The sequence below is a fragment of the Aulonocara sp. 'chitande type north' Nkhata Bay genome, linkage group LG1 (genome assembly GCF_057382095.1).
Source record: "Aulonocara sp. 'chitande type north' Nkhata Bay isolate Kocher_YH1m ecotype deep benthic linkage group LG1, A_spYH_male_GT1.1, whole genome shotgun sequence".
NCBI classification, from domain to species: domain Eukaryota; kingdom Metazoa; phylum Chordata; class Actinopteri; order Cichliformes; family Cichlidae; genus Aulonocara; species Aulonocara sp. 'chitande type north' Nkhata Bay.
The window spans coordinates 21,529,988-21,551,007 of NC_141344.1; the positions used below are offsets into that span (position 1 = coordinate 21,529,988).

General features: G+C 41.3%; 1 protein-coding gene across 2 annotated transcripts in view; it reads left to right on the forward strand.

Annotated features, from left to right (window-relative positions):
* The window catches only part of pde3b (phosphodiesterase 3B), a 47,805-nt gene that overhangs the window by 21,840 nt on the left and 4,945 nt on the right, over positions 1–21,020 (forward strand). The window contains exons 2-14 of one of the 2 annotated variants that reach the window (XM_086288081.1): positions 11,532–11,582; positions 13,455–13,703; positions 13,905–14,056; positions 14,711–14,811; positions 14,915–15,134; positions 15,249–15,334; positions 15,488–15,648; positions 16,190–16,324; positions 16,726–16,837; positions 16,961–17,074; positions 18,091–18,290; positions 20,408–20,611; positions 20,781–20,942. In XM_086288081.1, the coding sequence (XP_086144207.1) occupies positions 11,532–11,582; positions 13,455–13,703; positions 13,905–14,056; positions 14,711–14,811; positions 14,915–15,134; positions 15,249–15,334; positions 15,488–15,648; positions 16,190–16,324; positions 16,726–16,837; positions 16,961–17,074; positions 18,091–18,290; positions 20,408–20,611; positions 20,781–20,942 (1,947 nt within the window). Of the gene's footprint in view, positions 1–11,531; positions 11,583–13,454; positions 13,704–13,904; positions 14,057–14,710; positions 14,812–14,914; positions 15,135–15,248; positions 15,335–15,484; positions 15,649–16,189; positions 16,325–16,725; positions 16,838–16,960; positions 17,075–18,090; positions 18,291–20,407; positions 20,612–20,780; positions 20,943–21,020 lie in introns of both variants that reach the window. The other variant, XM_086288072.1, reaches the window with a different exon arrangement.

The following is a 21,020-nucleotide window of genomic DNA, read 5'->3' on the forward strand; positions in this document are numbered from 1 at the left end:
AAAAAAAATAGGGAACCACCCCCCACCTCATGATGCTTAATTGACATAATCAACTTTAATTTGATGCAGTGTGAAAAAAATGCACAGAAATCCATTATTTTTCAAGAATAATTAAATAGATTCAACATCTTTCTTCAACAGAATTGCAGACTGCACAGATGGTATCTTCCCAAAGGAAAAAGTACTATAGCTTACTAGGGTATATTAGACTTAATAGTTACTATATACAGTAATGGACTTCTATACATTTTACATCAGATTAAAACTTTGGGTGTAAGATTCAGAAAATGATTTATTAAAAGCTAGACATTTTAAATGAGAATAAGAAAGAAAAGTATGTCTTTGTGCCCCCTTTTCCCTGTTCATGCCCTATCGGCCCCCCTGGCTAAACTTTGGTAGATCCGCCCCTGCACAGTTACCAGCCGTCAGCTACGTAGAAAAGGATCCTGGTGTAGAAAGTAATATTAAATAAATTCTAACAACAGATTATCAAGCTTAAACGTGCTGCTGTTGTTCAGCTGCTGGTTTCCTCTTTCTGGCACGAAGTGGGCGATAAATAAACATGAGAGACGGACTCGTGACAGAAAAGCCGATCAGCCGATCATTGATCAGTTTCACGATTGAAGTAGCAGCAGGAGAGGGAGGGAGAGAGAAGAGGCAGTCGCTCCATATATCGGTTGTTAAGCGTAACGCTAGAATGCTTTACAAACATTCAGAGATGAACTTACACATAGGGCTGGGCCATATTATACCGTTCACGGTAATACCGGTATAATGTTAGGCAACGATAGGAAGATGAAATATTGCCATAGAATATGAGTAAAACGCGCATGCGCAGTGCCTTTGTTTTCATACGCACATGGCCGATTGTTGAGTGAAACAGATGAACCAGAATTGGTTTGTAAAAATGGTGCAACTTCAGTGATGTGGAACTGGTTTGGCGTTTGTCCGTCAGATACACGACAAAGCACATTTTTTGCAGAACATGCAAGCGGCCGTCGTTATTGTCGTATTTGTCGGACTAAGATGCTCTTAAATCTGGGAGTAATCTGGGTCCTAAACTCCGTCTCTTCAGGTCAAACGAACACTGCAGCATCACCGAGAGTTAAAAACTGTCTAAATTCTTTCATCTTTAATAAAATGATCAGCATTGCTGCTTTATCAGGTGTAACTATGAAGTTTAACTTCCAGGCATCCATGAAAACAAAATGTATTACATTTAACGGAGTTAGAAGTTAGCAGGAAGCCAGCGGAAGTTAGCAGGAAGCTAGCAGAAGTTAGCTCGCTAGTTTCGCTAGTTACCTAAGCATGATATTGCATGTTCTGACTGAGAGATTTCTGAAAAAAATCAAATGTACAGCTCTGCTATCACTTCCAACATAAATGAAGACAGGAAACTAAACAGCAGTGACGTTTGTAGGGTTACTGAAGTTGGCCTAGCTGGTATATAATTATGTGCTACGTGCTCGCTAGCGACACAGCTATGTTAGCATAACATAAACAGTGAAGCTGGAGGACGAACACTAACACTTTTCCACTTATAAAAGTTAACGTGAAGGTTCCTCATGGTTAGAGACAAATGCAATCGCATGGCAGGATGCTGTAAACGGACCAAACTTCAGTCAGGAGACTGAGATAATCCATCCACAATACGAGGTTAGTCATTAATATACTGCAACAACATGGGAATAGAACAGCTGCCAGAGAATTCAACATTAATGAATCAATGGTACAGAAGTGGAGGAAGCAAGAAGAATGAGTTTAATAAAGTTTGATTTATCTGACTGCTTTGTTTCGCTTAATGTGCCTTATAATCCCGTGCACCTTATGGTCCGAAAATACGTACTGCACACTGCAGTTTAATGTTGCAAAGCACCTCTTTTTAACTTCAGTGGATATTATACATGGTTATGCTCAGGATATGTCAGCCCATTTCTACTGAAAATGCCTTTTGGTTAAACTTTCAGCAAGGAATTTGCATTTGCACTGTTAAATTTTTATAAAGCTTTAATGTACATAAAAAACAGCTTCTTGTTTAAGTGAAAATAAATGGAAGGTTGTCTTTTTGCGCTAGTAATGTTGTGGAGTTGTATTTTGTCTCGCATCAATTATATCGTCAGTTATATCGTTATCGCAAATTTTCAAATATATATCGTGATAAATATTTTTGGCCATATCGCCCTGCTCTACTTACACACTTTCTTTACTTCTCTCTGGGATAACTTTCTCGGAGATGAAATGCCGGTTTGGTAGCGAGGCTCCAAATGCTGAACCAGACAACAGATCTCGCACGCCACAGCCGCTCTATCACGTGATGCATACTGCTCCGACGCGCTACGGTTATGAGCCGAGTTATGCCATGTTGCAAGTTTTGTGAGGTGCTTTTTTGATATTTAATGGATCGGATTACATTTTTTATTTCTCTCCGATATCCGATCCAGTAATTTACGTCAGTATCGGACCGATACTTAATATCAGATTGGTCCATCTCTACTATAAACAAGCACTTTGGCAACAGTGGGAAGATTAAACTCACTTTTAACAGGAAGAAACCTTTAGCAGAACCAGGCTGAAGGAGGGGCAGCCATCTAGCATGACTTGTTGGGAGTGAGGAAGGAAAACAATGGAAGACAGCATGAAATTAATAACTAATAATTAAATGCAGAGTGGTGTGCAAGCACATAGTGAGCGAAGAAGGTGAGTGAACACGAAACATTTGGTGCACTGTGGGAAGCCCCAAGCAGCATTACTGAAGGAGGATTCAGGGTCACCTGATCCAGCCCTAACTATATGCTTTGTCAAAGCGGAAAGCCTAATGGTCTAGACAAAACACTCATCTCTGGTGAATGCAGATGGTGTCTGCATATGAATATAATGCCGACTTCAAAGTTATGCTCAATTAAGTGCATAACCACTTTGAGTAAAACTTGGGTGGTGACACAGATGGCTTGCTGTGTGGTTATTTGTACCAGCAGAAAAGTAGTTAGCTTTCGGTGACAACTTTTCATTCCACCCTCTCCTGCAAATATGGTTACCCCAAAACCCTGGGTGCTCATAGGCAAAATGGCATATTCAAGGCTTTAAAATGGTAGTCTAGCAAACAATGTGGTAGATATGTTGGCTTTAACCATATTTTACGTGCAGTGTGTTTTATTTATTCCGCCTTGTGTGACAGGCAAACAAAAGCTGAAGCGTTCTAATGTCTTTCTGGTCTTTGATCAAATTATTTTAGAGCAATTACTCAAAATAAAACTGATGACATACAAAAAACAAAAGCCCCCCAAAAAGCCAGCAAAGACATAAGAAGTACTCGCTGTTTACTGACACTTCTTGCAGCAGCAGCAACACTCACACAAAGAGACTTCCTGTATCTTTTCTTGGGAGATCCAAGAGTGATCTTAGGTCAACTGTGTTGTACTGTAAATCAACAAAGTGGAAAGTCTGCCGGGACACTTAAGTATCCTCTACCGCCACTTTCTCTTGAATTGAGGACACACCTGCAGAAACAGAGCTGCCTGAGTGATTTCTGCTCTTGCCTTTGCTTCCTTAGGCAGCCACGTGTTTTTACTGTAGACTCCTCCAATGTGTTCTGCATGCTTTTGCTTGTAAGGCCTCTGTGTCTTTTGCTAAAACTTTATTTGATCAGCAGTTTCTTTGGCATCGACCATGTTGAACACAAAGTAACTTCTTAGTGTCGGCTCATAGCCATTTCCTTCACCACACAGGGGTGTAAATGGGTCAGTTTAGTACCTCAGATTGTGCCACATAAAGTTAAAAAAAAGTCATCTAATATTTTGAGTTGAACTATCTGACAAAAAACACCCTTTCCACATGCCTCAGGCTTGTCCAGTCTCTACGCCTTGACAGCAGTATCCAACTTGGCACGCATAATTTTCCTTCTACATTCCAAAAGTCAAGTTGAGCTTAGTTATAACTCTTCCATTCTCTTTCTCTGTTAGCCTCTGTCCAGCCCATCTGCTTTTTGTGGGGACACAGACAGCAGCAACAATTTTCCCCTGTGGAATTAGCGCCTGCGTGTGCACAGGCTGTGTGCCGCACATCTACAAACTCATGTAAACAAAGTGCCATAGTAAAATCACATGCTAGGCCTCAATGATAGAAGATGAGAAGATCAGTCTGCAGCTGCAAGGAGCGACCATAAGTGTCTTTAGCCTTAGTCTTTGATTAAACAAAGCTTTGTTGATGTACGCCAGACATGCTTGGATGTTGGATTAGTGTTGAAGCTGATCAATCACTTGGTCTTGTCCAAATTCCTCTGGTTTCCTGTTTTTCCTATTTTTGCTGCTATTTTTAGATGTAGTTTTAGTTGTATTTATTTAACTTTATAAAAACTCATTTTCCATTACATCTCCGAGGACAAATTCACATTCCACATTTAATTCACAACATACAGTAAAGTCTTGCTCTGCTGCTTCATCCCACATGTGATTTTTGCAGGACAAAATTTTATTAGTCTCATTTGTAACATAATCTTGACAAATGGGCACATGTGGTCACATCACATTTGGGACCACTTACGCTTGTTATTAAAACTATTATTATCTATAGGGCACGGAAATCTGGAAATGCTGCTTTTTAGGTGAAAAATGTGTAACACACCCAAAGAAAGATTCTAGGTCTGACCAACCGTCTCTGTCGTGGGCAAAAAGATGACAGTCAATAAAATTCTAAAAGATAATTTATTGACAAAAAAATATATCAAGAGATAAAAGATAAAACAGTCCAGTGTCCCATTTATGAATTGTATAAAAAACACACAGTCCCAAGGCCAGAGCCAGCTATGCCACACGGCCAGTTGCACTCCACGTGTTGCCTGTAACAGGGTTAGAAGTTGTCCTTGGAGACCCACCACCCTGCAAGCATATAGCCAGTGGTCACTCCAGCCTCTGCAACTCTGCTGCCTTTAGGCTGTGGCATATAATAGGCCCTGGCCTGCACAGAGACAAAACGACACTTTCACTATAGAATTCATAGCACAAAATCCATCCATCCCAAACATATCTGATTTCATCACATTACATACCTGCACAGAGAGACAAAACGACACAGCAGTGTTTGTAGTGTGGGCTATAAGTAGACCAGTGTATCAGTGCAATCAAGTACACCTGCCTCTAATTAGTCCAACCCCATTCCAGCCATTGGCTCACCAAAAATGTGACACACACACACACACACACACAAAACCACTCCCAACCCAGTGCAACTTCACACAATAATATGGAGCTGAATTAACACAGGCACATTGGTCTACCATGTTACAAATGGCCTGCAAACTGCAAAAAGCTCCACAAAGATATTCTAAATAGTTGTTACACATATACATTAAAAATAAACAAGCCCAGCACAAAACATGGCTGAACATGGTTTTGCATGCACATCTGTGGATACTTGCTCTTGCTTGTTGTTCACTTAAGTACACTCTGGAGCTGGTGGGGTCCCATGAAAAGGCATCTGTAACTTATCAAGGAAACTAGAGTAAACGAATTATACTCCTCTGAGAACAAACAACAATGTTTTTCTAGAAGGAGACAAATAAAAAGGAGGATTTGGAACTTTTCACGGTATCTTGGTCTGTGATAAAGGTCACGCGAGTGTAAAAGCTTTCTGTAGAACTGGTTTGAATGGAGTATATAGTTCACAAGATGGTAGCAACACCCATATGGAAATAGAAAAGAGCTATAGTAAATGTTTATGTTGTACATGACTTATCTCATGCTATGATTTACTCATATAAGTGTCCCCTTTAGGATTTTCTTAAACTATATGACTATAAAAATGAAGAAATAATTAAAGAAAACATTATGCAGCATGAGAAAAATGTGAAAGGACCTACTCTCATAATAGTGTGAGACAAAGAAATATTATTGGACTTATAAATGATCTTTTTTAGATCAGCTTTCAGTAATGACTCTAAATAGAGAGAAATAGCTACAATAACAATTATCCTCATCTGCCCTCCTCATTCTTCTATTTACGACACTTTTTAGGAGGTTATTTGTGTACTTGCCATTAGTTCCGGGCTGCTCCTTTATTAGCCTCCTAAAATATTGTGGATAATTATTTAATGGGGCTTATCTTATCGTATCATGTAGCATGTACCAGTTGTTGTAGTTTACACAACCAGTTCTTATAGTGTTAGTGCTAAAGACCAACTGTTTAGGCTTATCTTCATTAGAGATTGTTAAAGCCTTAACCTCATAAGATGGATGTTACATTAAGGATGGACCAGTGGATTGCCTTTACAGTTCCCAGTAGTTTAAAAGGTGTAATCACACAGTTAGATTTGCAGTGTACAGTTCCCAATAGGGTGGGAAGTGGAGTCTGTAGTAAATGTAACCAACCATATGGTGATGTAATTGGGAAGAGCAAAAACAAATTCATAAAAACTCACTGGTTACCACATGGCCATTAGTTGCATGGTACTAAAACTGGGTTGGACCCTTTTTGCCGGAATTCATCATGGAAACATTCCTCGTGGATTTTGATCCGTATTGAAGTGATAGCATCACACAGTTGTTGCAGATTTGTTGGTTGCACATCCTTGATGGGACTCTCCAGTTTCACCACATCCTGTATGCTGTATTGGATTGAGATCTGGTGACTGTGGCGGCCACAGTGAACTCATTGTTAAATGTTCAAGAAACCAGGCTGATGAGCTTTATGATACGGCTGATTATCCTGCTGGAAGTAACCATCAGAAGATGGGTAGATTGTGGACATAAAAGGATAGACAATGGTCAGCAATCGTACTCATGTAGGCTCTGGTTTTTAAATGGTACTCAAGTGGTACTGAGCCAAGTGTGCCAAGAAAATATCCACACCATTACACCACAGATAGATGGTAGGATGGATCCATGCCCTCACGATGTTATCAGCAGAAATCGAGACTCATCAGACCAGGCAATGTTTCCTCCCCCCAATCTTCTCTTGTCCAATTTCGACAAGGCCATGCAAACTCTTGCCTCAGTTTCCTGTTCTTAGCTAACAGGAGTGTTGTTTTCAAAGATGCTCTATGAACACATCACATGATACGTCAGATGATACGGAGGAAATCAGAAATCTCTCTTTGAAAGTCTGCCAATTTAAATTTTGCCATATCAAGGGGAAACCTGATAGAGAAATTTAAAAAAAAACCCACTTTCAATTTCTTTTTGCATTTTAGAATATTGTATTCAAATGCTTTCTTGTGGTGTAGTTTGTTAAACTCCAGATAAAAAAGTGCAAGTACACTCTTGAGGATCAGACGATAGTAGATGTTAGATGTTTTTATTGTGGAAAATGCATAGAGATAATGATGGTGAGGTGAAGTGAGACATTGAATTAACAGCTGCTGTCTTCTGTGTGTTTCTCTCAAATGTCTAGAGAGCATTTTTCAAATTTTGCACAGAGGTTTACTTGGATTCAAGTTCAGTCTGATTGGAATCAGTTGGTCAAAGATCAAGGTCGCTGTGAATTAACAAAAGCCATAGCTCAAGAAGTGATGACATTTGATATGCACAAGGTCAAGGGTCAAATTCACTTGCCTTCATAGCAATCTGCTGCAAAAACACACTCGCCATTATTTAAAGCTGCAGCTCAGGAACACAAGAGGGAATTGTAAAGTGTGCGTGTTAGTCCCCATAGGGAAATAGTTCCTCTGCATTTAACCCATTCACCCAGTGAAGCAGTGGGCAGCCGCCAGTGCAGCGCCCGGGGAGCAGTGTGTAGGGACGGTACCTTGCTCAGGGGTACCTCAGGGTAGCCGTTCAGTGGAGTCGAACCCCCGACCTTCCGATCATGGGGCCACCACTCTACCTACTGAGCTATCCCTGCCCTGAATTTTGACCATATTTCATCTTTGGTCAGACACTGAATTGGTGACGTCTGTTTACCAATTTAATTCTTTTAAAGTCTTTTCTGCATATAAAATATGAGTCTAAGATATGTGGATGCAGCAACTCTACTTGTATTCTTTGTAGTAGAATACAGTTTGTCTGATATATACAAATACCAAGAAACCAGTTTTATAGTATTTAAAAATACTCCAAAGGACACTTGCAGATGTTTGCTTGCGCAAGGCACGCGCTGAACAATTCCAGGTCCAGTGAAGTAGTAGATGAGTGTGAAAGAGAGGAATGACATTTTGAACGAGCTCCTTTCCACAGTCAAAGAATTTTCCATGGCCTTGCCAGGTCGCCCTGACAACACTGGTGACAGCCATAGGCGGCCTGGCCATCTGGAGGCCCCTGATTTTTCCCATTGGACTTGCTGATCTATGGGGCTGCTGTTGAGACCAGCAAAAGTCTTTGGCCCTGTGGGCTGTCCAGCTGAGTTTTTACAAAGTGCAATTAGAAAATCCGTCCTTGTGATGTAATGCATGCTAAATTTGAAGAATTTTAGTAAAGCAAAATATTTTATCACACAGGTTTCCAGTTTATCTGCGGTTGAATGTAGGATAAAGCCTTGTAGCAAGTCTGTCAAGGTCAGAAGTTCAGAGACAATTTTTAATCCCAGTCTGCTTCTTCCTTAGCCTGCCTGAGCTCTTACACTAAGCTACAGGCACACTTCTGTCAGTTCAGGATGTGCCTCCACCCCCCACCCCTATTGCACTTTTTTCCTGAATATAGTCTTAAAAACAATCAGGCTGTATCATCTTGTCCCCCTCTGCAGGTCTTGACAGCCAGAGCTTAGCCCTCATTATCAGCAAGTGCATGTGCAGAGGGCTGCTGACGCTGTGTGTGTCGCTGCACACTGACGTCAGCAGTGCCCCGCTCCTCTACATGCAAATGCCCTTCCTGTCTGGCTGCCATTGATACCGTTTCTCTGCCCTCCCCACGCACTCTTATTAGCATGTTTTTATCAGTTCTAGCACCTCTCGCGCCACACAGCCCAGCTAATATGACACACAGGTGTAACCAGCCGGAGGCCTAATGGCCCGCACAGTTTTATTGACTCCTGTTAGGAAATATTTATGACCTGTGAGAGGAGTTATTTTCACATTTCATGTTATGCCATGTTTATCAGTATTTGCCAGTGTGTTTTGATGTGTGTTCTTATCTGTACAGCTCGCTTTCTAGCCATCTTCAAACATGCAGAGAAGCTCAAAAACTCTGGAGACGTCAGTTGGCAGCTCCCTAGTACAAACTCCATGTGAGAACAATGCAAGATTATCCGGATAATTCACAGCGAGCAAGTGGACGTCATATGTCCTGCATTGCCCGTAGTTGACTGTTAAAAATGCGTGCGTCTGATAATTTCCGTCCTGGAGATAAAATAATCCTCATATAGGCGATATGTTCAGTTGTTAATGTGTCACTGCTCCTACGTAAAAAATGTGTTGATTAATTAAATTAATCAGATAAGCAGGTGGTCTGACATAATCGGCATCATGTCAGAAAAAGTCAAATTAAGCTGCAAGCATGTTTAGTTTAGTTTGATTCAAATCTAGTTTTTAATTAGTTTGAGTAAAAACAAAACAAAACTCTACCACAATGTGAAAAACTGTCATAGCACGTTTAAGTATAAGTTGTATCAAAATGTACTTAAAATTAGAAGGGAAAGTTGCATATTACCTATATTAACTATGTTTATTATCGGTGTATTACTGTTTCATAAGGATAAACATGTACGTGTTATATCCATGCTGCACAATACTTTTGACGAGTATAGCTGCAATGCTTGCACGATGGTGAAAGAGGTGAATGGCATTTCACTTGTGTTTTGCTGTGCCTGTGCGGCTGCTTGCGTAAAGGTGTCTACGTGTGCTGAATTGTGCTTCTTTCCCCATGCTATGATTTCATGACGTCGCTGGAGACAATATCTCGTGCTCATTGAAAGATTTTTATCGCGTCACGTGCACAAGGAGCACGTGCCTCTTGACACAAGCTTTACCGGTTGTGGCGCTAGCAGTGATTCATCCAGCTATTCCTGTTTCTGAGCTTAGCGAGAATCACGGAGGAGCCCGTGCTCTTGTGCGTTATGCGCTCAGGTAAGGCAGAGGAGAAGGAGAGAAGTGAAGAGACTAGTGTAACTGTGAGGTTTTGGCAGCTTTTGTACACATGTTTTGTTTTTTTTTTTGTCTCTCTCTCTGTAGGTCTCAGCCCTTTACTCTCCATCCCGGCTTTAATGGCATCCGCTCCTTCAGCTTTTACCCATCTCCCTCTCTGTTTCGGCCCTTCTATTTCTCTCTGTAAACAAGCAGAAGGCCAACAACTCTGTCCTCAGGCTGTCTCCCGCCATCTCGTTGCCATGGTGTATGGAGCATTGTTTGCTGGCCTCTATGTCGGGTTGCCATGGCAGGGCTTATTTGCCATATTAAATGTTTGGCAGCACTGTACAGATGCTGATGACAAACACCCATCATCCCACTTTGATCAGTGAAACAGTCAGTGATTAGAGGAGATGGCATGGATCTACTGATCTATTTATCAAGCTTAGTAATAGATTACTGTATGGACATAATCAACAAATGATGCTGCAGCTGGTAAAAAATATAGTGTAAAATAGCTAGTTTTGGCATTTAAGTGCCAAAACGCAAACTTTTTGCTTTTCAGTGTTCCTCTGCTCAGTCCCGTGTAACAGTAATATTTCAGAATGATAAAAATTTGCTTTTGATTTTGCTGATTGTGACCTAATTATGTCTGATGGTATCATGGCTGCATGCGTGTTTACATGATCAGATGAGACTTGTGCTGCTTCTGTGTGAGGCATACTCCCCTGCGGTTCTCCCTCTTGTGGAGCGGGGTGAGACTGCATGCTGGTGCTGCAAAAGAAATGTTTAATGTCTGGATTTTTACACATGAAAGTTCACTTTTTGGCACACATTTATCCAGTTCGTAAGCTTCACGTTGTGATTTGTTATGCTACCCAGAAATGCATATGCATATATTTTATAAAGTGCATGGCTGAAATGTTAGGAAAACAGAAAATGTGCAAGAGGATAACTAAATTCAAATACTTACAAATTGCTACATTTGTATATGCTGTCATAAAGCTTTAGGCTATTTCTGAAACATACTGTTAAACAACTTGCACAGCACTTTGACTGTGCAGCTCTGTAATATGTGAGAGCTCCTTTGTAGTTACCAACAGATAGCGCTTCTAATTGACGTAGTTGAGGCTTGATAAGATCTCATAGCTCTATTGTAGACGCACCTTGGTGGTTTTCGTGGTTTGCTTTTCTGCTTTTGCTTTCAGTGAGAGGCCTCTGTCTGCCGTCACTCAGGCAGACTGCATTAGCATACCTGTAGTAAAATTTGTATTTTGTGGCACGGGGAATCCCTAATGTAATCTGCGACTACACTGTTGTGTTTAATGTTTAGATAACATGAAGAACAGACGAGCAGAAGCTGTCTGTTTGTGGCCCACCGGCGCCTGCTCTATAAGGTCATAAAGCATTGTGCTCAAAGTGGAGCATAGGTCAGAGCCCGAGCTCCATCTGTGTAGATACATTTCATATTCTCTTTTATAAATAAACACACAACATACAAAGATGACATTTGACTGACGTTTCCTTTGTTTCTTCTTTTCAGATGATCTTATGGGACTGGGATCTGAAACACTGGTACAAACCACAGTATCAGGTCAGTGCTGTGCTTTGTTTAGCTCGCATGTTTATGAGGGTTTAAGGTTGTGGGTAATTCAGGAAACACACTGCCTATATAGTTTCTTTTAGATAGTCAGTCTGTAGTCCACCCACAGAGAGTAATTCAGGTTTAGTGCGTTAAGTTAAAACACGCATTTTGTTCCTACAGCAACCTTTTCGTCAGGTTTTGCTCTTGTGTCTCACAAACAACAGCATTTCATATGAAATCTGCTCTAAAAAAAAGAAGGGATAAAACCCTGTAACAGATTGCGCTCACAATTTTGGGGATTTCACTTTAGACAATAGCATGTCACTTCAATAATCCAAATTTCTGGTCTAGACAGTGTGTTTTCATCCACGTACACTATTTTTATTATCTTGCTGTGCAAAAGGCTAGAGGAAGAGAAGAGGGATAAGGAGACAAGAAAATAGAAATCATGTGGAAGAAGAAGTTGGAAACAATACATAGTGTTTAGAAACAATTAGGGAACACTTAAATTACACATCAGATCTGCAGTTCTGTGAAAAACTAAGTACACCCTTAGTCCATCCATAGGAACTAAGAGGGTAAGTAGCAGTCAGGTGCTGCTTATCAAATGTACTTGATTAAATGTAAACGCAAGTGTGAGCGGCACCAGAAACGCAGAAGTTTCTAGAAGAAGTTAGTTTCTAGTCTGGAGCATTCAAGTGTGTGTTACAAAATGCCACAAGATTTCCAGGAGTGGACATCCCAGGAAATTCAACCCAAGGTCAGAGCGTGAAATGCTTGAAGAAACTGCAAAAAACCCAGTAGCTACATCTCAGACTTAACAGGCCACAGTTAGCATGTTAAATGCTAAAGTTCAAAAAGACTGAACAAGTACGGCTTCGTTGGAAGGGTTGCAAGAACAAAGCATCTTCTCTCTAAGAAGAAAATTGCTTAGGTTTGCAAAACTGCATCCGAACAAACCACAGATGAGACCGAGGTAGAGATGTTTGGCTGTAATACATTTCACCACATCTGGGGAAAACCAAACACAAACACATCAACACAAACACTACACAAGCAACTGTCAAGCATGGTGGTGGAGGGTTGATGATTTAGCAGCCACATTATTATGGCACCTTGCAGTTATTGGGTTGACAATGAATTATCAGTGAATGTGAGACCATTTAACTGAGAGCTAAAGCTCAGCCTAAAATAGGCCAAACAGCAGAACAATAATCCCAAACAGAGCAGCAGCAGAATGGCTGAAGAGACAAGCATCAAGGTGTCCAAAATCAACCTGGTTGAAACGGTGTGACTTTGAAGGAGCTGTGGGTGCACAAATGCCCAAAATTCATTGAACTGAAGCAATGCTGTAAAGGAAGTGGGTAAAAAAAACAATGATGTAAGAGATGGATAAAGTCATAAAGAAAACGATAACTTCAAGTTATTGCTGTTAAAAGTAGACCTACGAGTGGCTGAGTCATGGGTTGTTAGTTTTTTACAGTGATGAATAGAGTCCTGTGAAAACGTTATCTTTATCTATCACGTGACTGTATATAAAGTTGATGTACATTGTGCAATTTACACAAAGACATAACAGTCAGTGGAAACCAAAATCGTCAAGGACCGGATTCAGAATCATTTAAAATGCCTTCTTCATGTTTTTGCACAGTTTATGTGTAATTTATGGGAAAGTGGAATTTATAAAAGAGAGCGTGAAGAAATAAAGAACGCGATTATAAACCTCATACTATTCCTGGCCACCTATCTGCCATAAACCAGTACTCACACTCCAGCAGGAGTCTACTAGACACCACAAACCATAAACTTTTAACTGTCATTTTATGTCTGCCTTTGCAGCTCTGCTCCCTAACCTGTGCAGTGAATGTGCATTTACAACAGGGTGCAGTGAGCGGCAACGGTGTGGACCTTTCAGTCATCAACGAGGCCAGGAATCTGGTGTCAGACCTGCTCATGGACTCGTCGCTGCCTCCACACACTATCTCAGTTCTGCGCAGCATCTCCAGCCTCATGGGGACGTTTTCAGGCTCATGCCGCCCCAGGGTCAACCCTTTTACCCCCTTTCCAGGTTTCTACTCCTGCGATGAGGTGGAGGACTCTGTAGAGAGGAGTGATAGGAAACCTATTAAGGTGGGAACAAGTGTTACTACTGCACAAAACTAGTCCCTTATCAGTTATTAATAGTTTTAACCAGCACTGGTTTGTGATGGGAAATAGTTCTGAAGCCATAAAACTGATTACTAGTTTCAAATAGTCAGCCAAGTTAACTTATGATGTTAATGTTACTGTATAAAACATATATTTATCACTGGATCTTTCTTCACCAATCAGGGTTTGAACAGCAGAAACAGCCTCCCCACCCCTCAGCCAAGGCGTAGCTCCACCTCATCTGCATCCTCCACACTCCCTTCTCTTGACTGCGCCTCTTTACGGTGGGAACGTAACAACGGCAAGAGACCCCACCCTGACCTCAACTTGATCAGGTACTCATCACAAACTCAACCGTCTACCTTACCACCTCGCAGAAACACAAGAGTATCTGTAGAGCTGCTAGCGCACGTTATTTATCTCTTACTTGAATCTCTCCTGTTTTGGAGCAGATAAAATTGCTTTTCTTGCAGGATCTAACGTGTTCCTTTTATTGCCAGAAAGTCATAATGAAAGTTATCATGAAAAGTAAGTGCAGTGATAGTTTTACCCAAATGTAAATAAATCACTGTACTTTTAGTACAGTTGTCACTTCTTTAACTAAGGCTACCTCGATGAACCAAGGACTAGCAAATCTATTCTTTGATGCACAATCAAGAAATGGACTTATTAATTATAGCATAACACTTCAGTGTTAAAAATGGGTTTAGAAGCTTTAAATAAATTCATTTCAAAATTGGTTTGAATTACCATAGTGACGGTGGGGTGCAGTGCCTGTTACCGTGTGTCTCCACTGGATGGCAGGAGAGGATTGGCTATGTTGGCACCTTTTTTTGTCTTTGTTTCTGTAGTGTAACGTGATTGGCTTGCCAGAGTAGCCTTGAACTGTTGTTCTTTGTCTGGATAATGCATAACATCTGATAAAAAGAAACCCTTTTTATATTTTCTTGATAAATCCCGTGTTTAATATATGTGTTTTTGTCCTGCAGCTCAGGTTTGTCCAATGGGCCTAATGCAAACCTGCTCACCATTCCCAAGCAGAGATCTTCCTCTGTCACCCTCACATACCATGCGGGGCCCAGGAGAGCAGGTGAGACTTAAATATAAAGCTCCTCGGACTCACTGCACGTCTGTTTATTACTCATGTTTGACTCTGTTTTTGTCTTTTCCTGCACTCCCTTTATTCTCTCTAGGCACATCACCGAGCCTGAGCCCCGTCACCTCTCCAAGCCACAGTCCTCCCACTGTAGGCACAGGTTCTTCATCATCCCTTGTTCCTCGATTGCCTGTGGAGTTCCCAGACACGGCTGACTTCTTGACGAAGCCTAGTGTAAATCTGAACCTGCATAAACCCTTGGGCTACACAGTAAACTCCCCTGATTTCCGTAGCTCCGCCTTACCTCTCTGCACCAGGTGAGACCTGCAGAACTGAAGAGACACGCCACACTGTCATCTTTTATCCAGTCTATCAGCGATTGCTGTTAAGATATATGATGGATTGCATTTGGTTATGTCTGTGATTATTAGCTGTGGTCGTCAGATGCTCAAGGGCAACAGTGATACAGGGGAATCCCATCAACCGTACACCACTGAGGCTCAGCGGAGACGCTCAGGTACATATAGTTAGATGTTATGGAACAATGGCACAGTTTCGAGTCTTAGGGTTGAAAATATAAAACTTCTATAAGCTGCGTAAGGTGCTAATGTTTTTCTCTGCATGTGATGCATTACTGGGTGGTTTTACATTGTGTTTTTATACATAGCAGGGGAAGGACCAGAGTTCATAGGAGAACCTCTGATCAGGGAGGAGAGTTCGGAGATGGATGTGTCTGAAGATGGGTGCCCAGACGATGGGGGGAACCAGAGGCTGACAGAGGAGGAGAAGGAGAAGAGCACGAGCACAGACCAGCAGACTCAGAAATCAGAGGTGAGCTTAATCAGAGGGCTTTTACTCACAGTGTGATTATCGACCGGAGAACAACCTGTGAAAAAAACATAAGTGCACTGTTCCCGTAGAAGTTAAGAGGGTGATTAGCAGCCAGATACTGCTAATCAAATGCACTTGAAGAACTGATCATCAACAAGTGTGAGACGTTTGGGGAGTTTTTTGGTCTGGAGCAGTCAGACCAAAAAACTGGTCTTATTGCTCAGGCTTTCGAGGATCAGATATCTCAGCAAATTCCTCCCAAGGTCAGACCATGCAATGCCCAAAGAAGCTGTAAAAAGCCTTCAATGACAACTTCCTGGGAGTTTATCGGAGATACGAAGCAAGGTGTTTAGCACCGTTTTAATACGCCATGCGAGGTCCTGCTATCAGCAGAAGGGTACATTAGCGGTGACCAGCAAACAAAATATTTGCAAATCTCTGATCAAACTGTCAGCAGGCTAGCTGCAGAATCAGAAGGAAAATACTGCATTGTTTTGTTGTTTGTTTGTCTATAGTGAGCCTAATGATCTTGTGTCATCAGGATGAACAGGAGTTTATGCTAGATCCTATGCTTGAGGAACACGAGACCCTCATGGAGAGGATGAACACCTGGAACTTCCAGATTTTTGACCTGGTGGACAAAACAGGAGGGAAGACCGGAAGGATCCTAAGCTATGTTAGTAACAACTCCAAACCCAATATGTACATATCTGATAAGCAGTTCTGCTAGTAGCATATAATGACCATTGTTTTCCCTGTTGGATAGACTTTAAACCTTTTAGTCTGAAGTGAATATGTCCAGTTTTTTCGTAAACTTTGATTACCAGAATTAGCAGAGGTGCCCCAGAGGCACAGCTTCATACATTTTCAGCAGTCTAGTGGAGCCTGGATGCTCCGGTACCTCCTCCCTAAGTTATGACTGATTATGATTATGAGTATGATTCAGTTTGAGCCAACTGTGGACTTTATTACTTGTGGAATCTACTTTGTTTTACTGTAGCACTAAACTGATGTGATGTCGCTGGCTTTCCTGTTTTCGGATGGGTGTTTTAGTAAAGTTGCCTTTTCTTTCCCCAGGTGACATACACCCTTTTCCAGGATATGTGTCTCTTTGAGATCTTCAAGATCCCTGTGAGGGAGTTCATGACATACTTCTGTGCTCTGGAAAATGGATACAGAGACATTCCTTGTGAGTGTTGCGCTGTGCAGTGTTTAAGACTTAAAAAAAAATCTTATACATGGTTATGTTTATTTTTGCAATAATCAAGCACAATAATTTTTAAGTTAAACTGTTATGGTTAAAAACACACAGATCATAATCGGGTACATGCTACTGATGTGCTGCACGCTGTTTGGTACCTGACCACTCGACCAATCCCTGGGTTCCAGCAGATCCACAGTGAGCATGTGACTGGGAGTGACACAGGTAAACAACAGTTTGTACTATTACATTATAATCTTATAAATCACTTTTCTCATGCATACCAGTTTCCTCCACTGGAAATACTGCCATTTGGTTTAGACAGAGGGAGGCACCGGGGTAGAGTGTGCAGGTGACAGGACACAGGGCCTGGATTTGCGCTCAGTCGGATATTATCCGACCTTTGTACTAATAGGTCTCGGAGTAAAGTCAGCGATTGATCTGCCTGAATTGAACATTTACATTCATTTACATTCACTCCGTGTCTTGAAAAGTTCAGGGCCGTAGTGCATGTGCGAAAGCTGCTCTAGACAATGCTGTTTGCAGTCCAAACACATGGTCGCACAACATTGACTCCCAGTGATTCCCTCACACTGTAAAAAAATTTCAAATGTCATTAACATGCAGAAACACTTTGGTCTTCTAAGTTTCATTTTTTTCTGTTCTGGTAAAAAAAAATACAGCCAACTAAACATAATTAGCCTTGTTGTGTTAACTTAGCTAAAGTGTGCATGCTTTGGAAGTGCCCGCACTGTTACTGCTGCTTGATGCTTTTAAGAGTTTCTTCCTCACGGGTTGGTTTAAAGAAAGCAGATGGTTTGGCTCAAATGGCAGAGATTCCCAGGCTCGTTTCTGCAGATGATATTTAAGCTCTATTAGAAATTATCTGAGGCTTATCCACTGACGTGCACCCACTGCTGCCAGAGCAGCTGTCATTTGATAAGGAGAGGGGGAGTGAGAAAATGGAAGTGATCTGGGAAATGAAATCTAAAACAGCGAATACGCTGGCATAGAACGCTGTGTGTGTGTGTGTGTGTGTGTGTGTGTGTGTGTGTGTGTGTGTGTGTGTGTGTGTGTGTGTGTGTGTGTGTGTGTGTGTGTGTGTGTGTGTGCATGTAGGTGTATGGAGACCTTTACATTAGCTCCAGTTTAGTTTTGCTTAATTACAAAAGAGCTAAAAGTGTAATCTGTCTGATTTTTTTTATTGCTGAGACTCATCAGTCTTGTTTGTTATGTTCCAGATTCAGACAGTGGAATCTCTCCAGGCAGGATATCCTACGCCTCGTCCAAGAGCTCCTCAATTTCAGATGACAGCTATGGCTGCCTGTCCTGGAACATCCCTGCCCTGGAGCTCATGGCCCTTTATGTAGCAGCTGCAATGCACGACTATGACCACCCTGGTCGCACAAATGCCTTTCTAGTAGCCACTAATGCACCTCAGGTAGCGTACAGTTTCTGCTTGTACTTCAGAGGGTTGCAGACATAACAGAAACAGAGGATAACAATATGAATTCAAAATATGGGTTAAGGCAAAGTGCCATTTTCATGGATTGCTAAAAATGGAGTGGTGAAGACAGAGTATACAAAATGTTGTTATTAGTTATACTTACTCAGCTTACACCCCTATTTAGGCGGATAAATCACTTAGTATTTGTCCTGCGCTTTGTTTGCTAGTACAGCAGTGTTAGATATGGTGTCTCACACTCAGAGTTGGTGGCCAGTCTATATAGTCCTCTAGGCTTCCTGTGGAAATTAACAGTATCTTCCATAAAACAAAGTACAAAATACATTTATGTCAAAGTCTGCAGGGTGAATTACTCACTGGCTGTTGATGGTCATTGCCTGAAAGGCGCTGGAACCTGTTTTCCCTGAAGACCAACAGCCCAAGAGCAAATATCAACACTTGGCCTGAGACAAGCCTCGTGTACATACAGAAACTCACATGGCTGTCTGTGCAGCATTGATTGGGCTTCCCTGAAGTGTCACCCGACGGATATTGTGTGGCTTTACTTTTACATTCCTCCGATTCCACCCCAAGGAATACTTACTGCCACTGGACATAAGATGTATGATTTATTATATTAACATTACTAGCAATATAGTAACATCAGATACATTAGGTTCCTACACTAGAGATAGCATTACAGCTAATGCAGCAATGTAAGCATAATGTTAAATTTTAACTTGCATGCACCTCGGTATCAGATTGCCTCACGTGGTATTTTTTGTGGTTTGTCTTTATGTAGTTAGTGTCCGGTTTTTCAGTTAATCTTTAACTTTTCTTTACATCACCGCTGCGTGACACACGAGCCACACTTGTGCTTGTCTGACAGGCTATTTTACGCTGAGGTGTTATTTGATTTCCTGAGACTTCCTTAGTTATCTCTACAAATGAAGATCATGTGCAAGATTAGCTTGTCACCACATGGCCAGTTAATGCTCCCTCATTGGTGGTGAGTTATGTAAATGAGCGATGAAACAGTTAACCACTTGCCCCAGTTTAAATATTGTATTTTGACGACATGTCCAGCGATAGCGCTCACTCTGTCTGGGTTTCGTGCTAGGAAAGTGAGTTAAAAGAAAAGGAGAAAAGAACCTTGGACCTATTGATTGCTAACGATGTTGACGACCACTATGTCTGTTGAAAGGATCTTAAGTATTTTGTGGTATCAAATGTTTTAACATTTGTTATCATTTGATACCTTTCAACCAGTAGATGTTTTCAGCTGTGTTTGCGCCTTTGCTTGTCACAGTAAAAGTTTTACATACTAAGATTGATCTAAGATGAAAATGACATATTACACTGTCTCATTATTTACTTAACAGACACTAGGCTAAAATGCAGAACCAGAATGTGAAAACCTAAGGTGACCCCACGATTCAGTAGCTGATAGAACCACCTCTGAATCATTGAATTTTGTCTCTTCTTTGCAGCATTGTGTCAGTTCATTGAGGTTTGCATTCATTTATGCACAGCTCTCTCAAAGGTCCTGCCACTGCATTTCAGTCAGGTTGATTCTAGACGTTGACTGCTCCATTAAACGCCTTGATTCTTTTCTTTTTCTTGCTCGTAACATTGTCCTGCTGCATGATCCGGTTTAGGCCAGGTTTTAGCTGCTTGAGAATGATGGCCTCACATTTGCCTCTACAATACTTTGTTATACGGACGACTTTATGGACGATTCATTGACTGCCAAGTGCACAAGTACTGTGGCTGCAGAACAAGGCAAAATGATCACTTCTCCATCACCTGACTTGACAGTTTGTCGACAGTTTGATGCAATAGGTGAATCTACTAAGAGTCTGGATTAGTTTGAATAACAATGACCTTTGACCTTGAGATCTAAGGACTTTGTTATTAAACAGTGAACACTATAACTCAAGAACGATCACCCGGGATTTAAAAATCAATACCTTTGCGATTTTATACACAATACAAGTTATGCAGCTCATACGCACAACACGAGCAACCCTATTATTAACCTTTTAGAACTTTTTAGGAATCATTTTAGTGTGCCACTTTGACACCTTGTGCTTTTGTCCTCCTGGGCGCTGTAGGCTGTGCTGTACAATGACCGCTCAGTGCTGGAGAACCACCATGCAGCATCTGCCTGGAGCCTCTACCTTTCCCAACCTGAGTTCAACTTCCTCGTCAACCTGGATCACATGGAATTCAAGCGTTTTCGTTTCCTCGTCATCGAGGCTATACTGGCCACAGACCTCAAGAAGCACTTTGATTTCCTGGCTGAATTCAATTCCAAGGTCTGAGATGAATTATTTTGAACAGACAGCTTACAAAAAGTATAATTTTCTGCAAAACATTGATTTAAGCATTGAGAGGTTGTTAAGTTAAAAAAAAATCAGTTGAGCAATACATGGCATAATGAGTCTACGATACAAGTTGTACTAAGGCATCCATCTTTGTAAACAGGTGAACGATGTGAACAGTCCAGGAATTGATTGGACCAACGAGAACGATAGACTGCTGGTGTGCCAAGTGTGCATAAAGTTGGCAGATATCAATGGACCAGCCAAAGTCCGTGACTTGCACCTCAAATGGACAGAAGGAATCGTCAATGAGTTCTACGAACAGGTACAGACTGCGTGCTAATGCTGCAGAGAGTTTTTAGTTATCATAGATCATAGATTTTTATCTCTGTATTAAACTTTA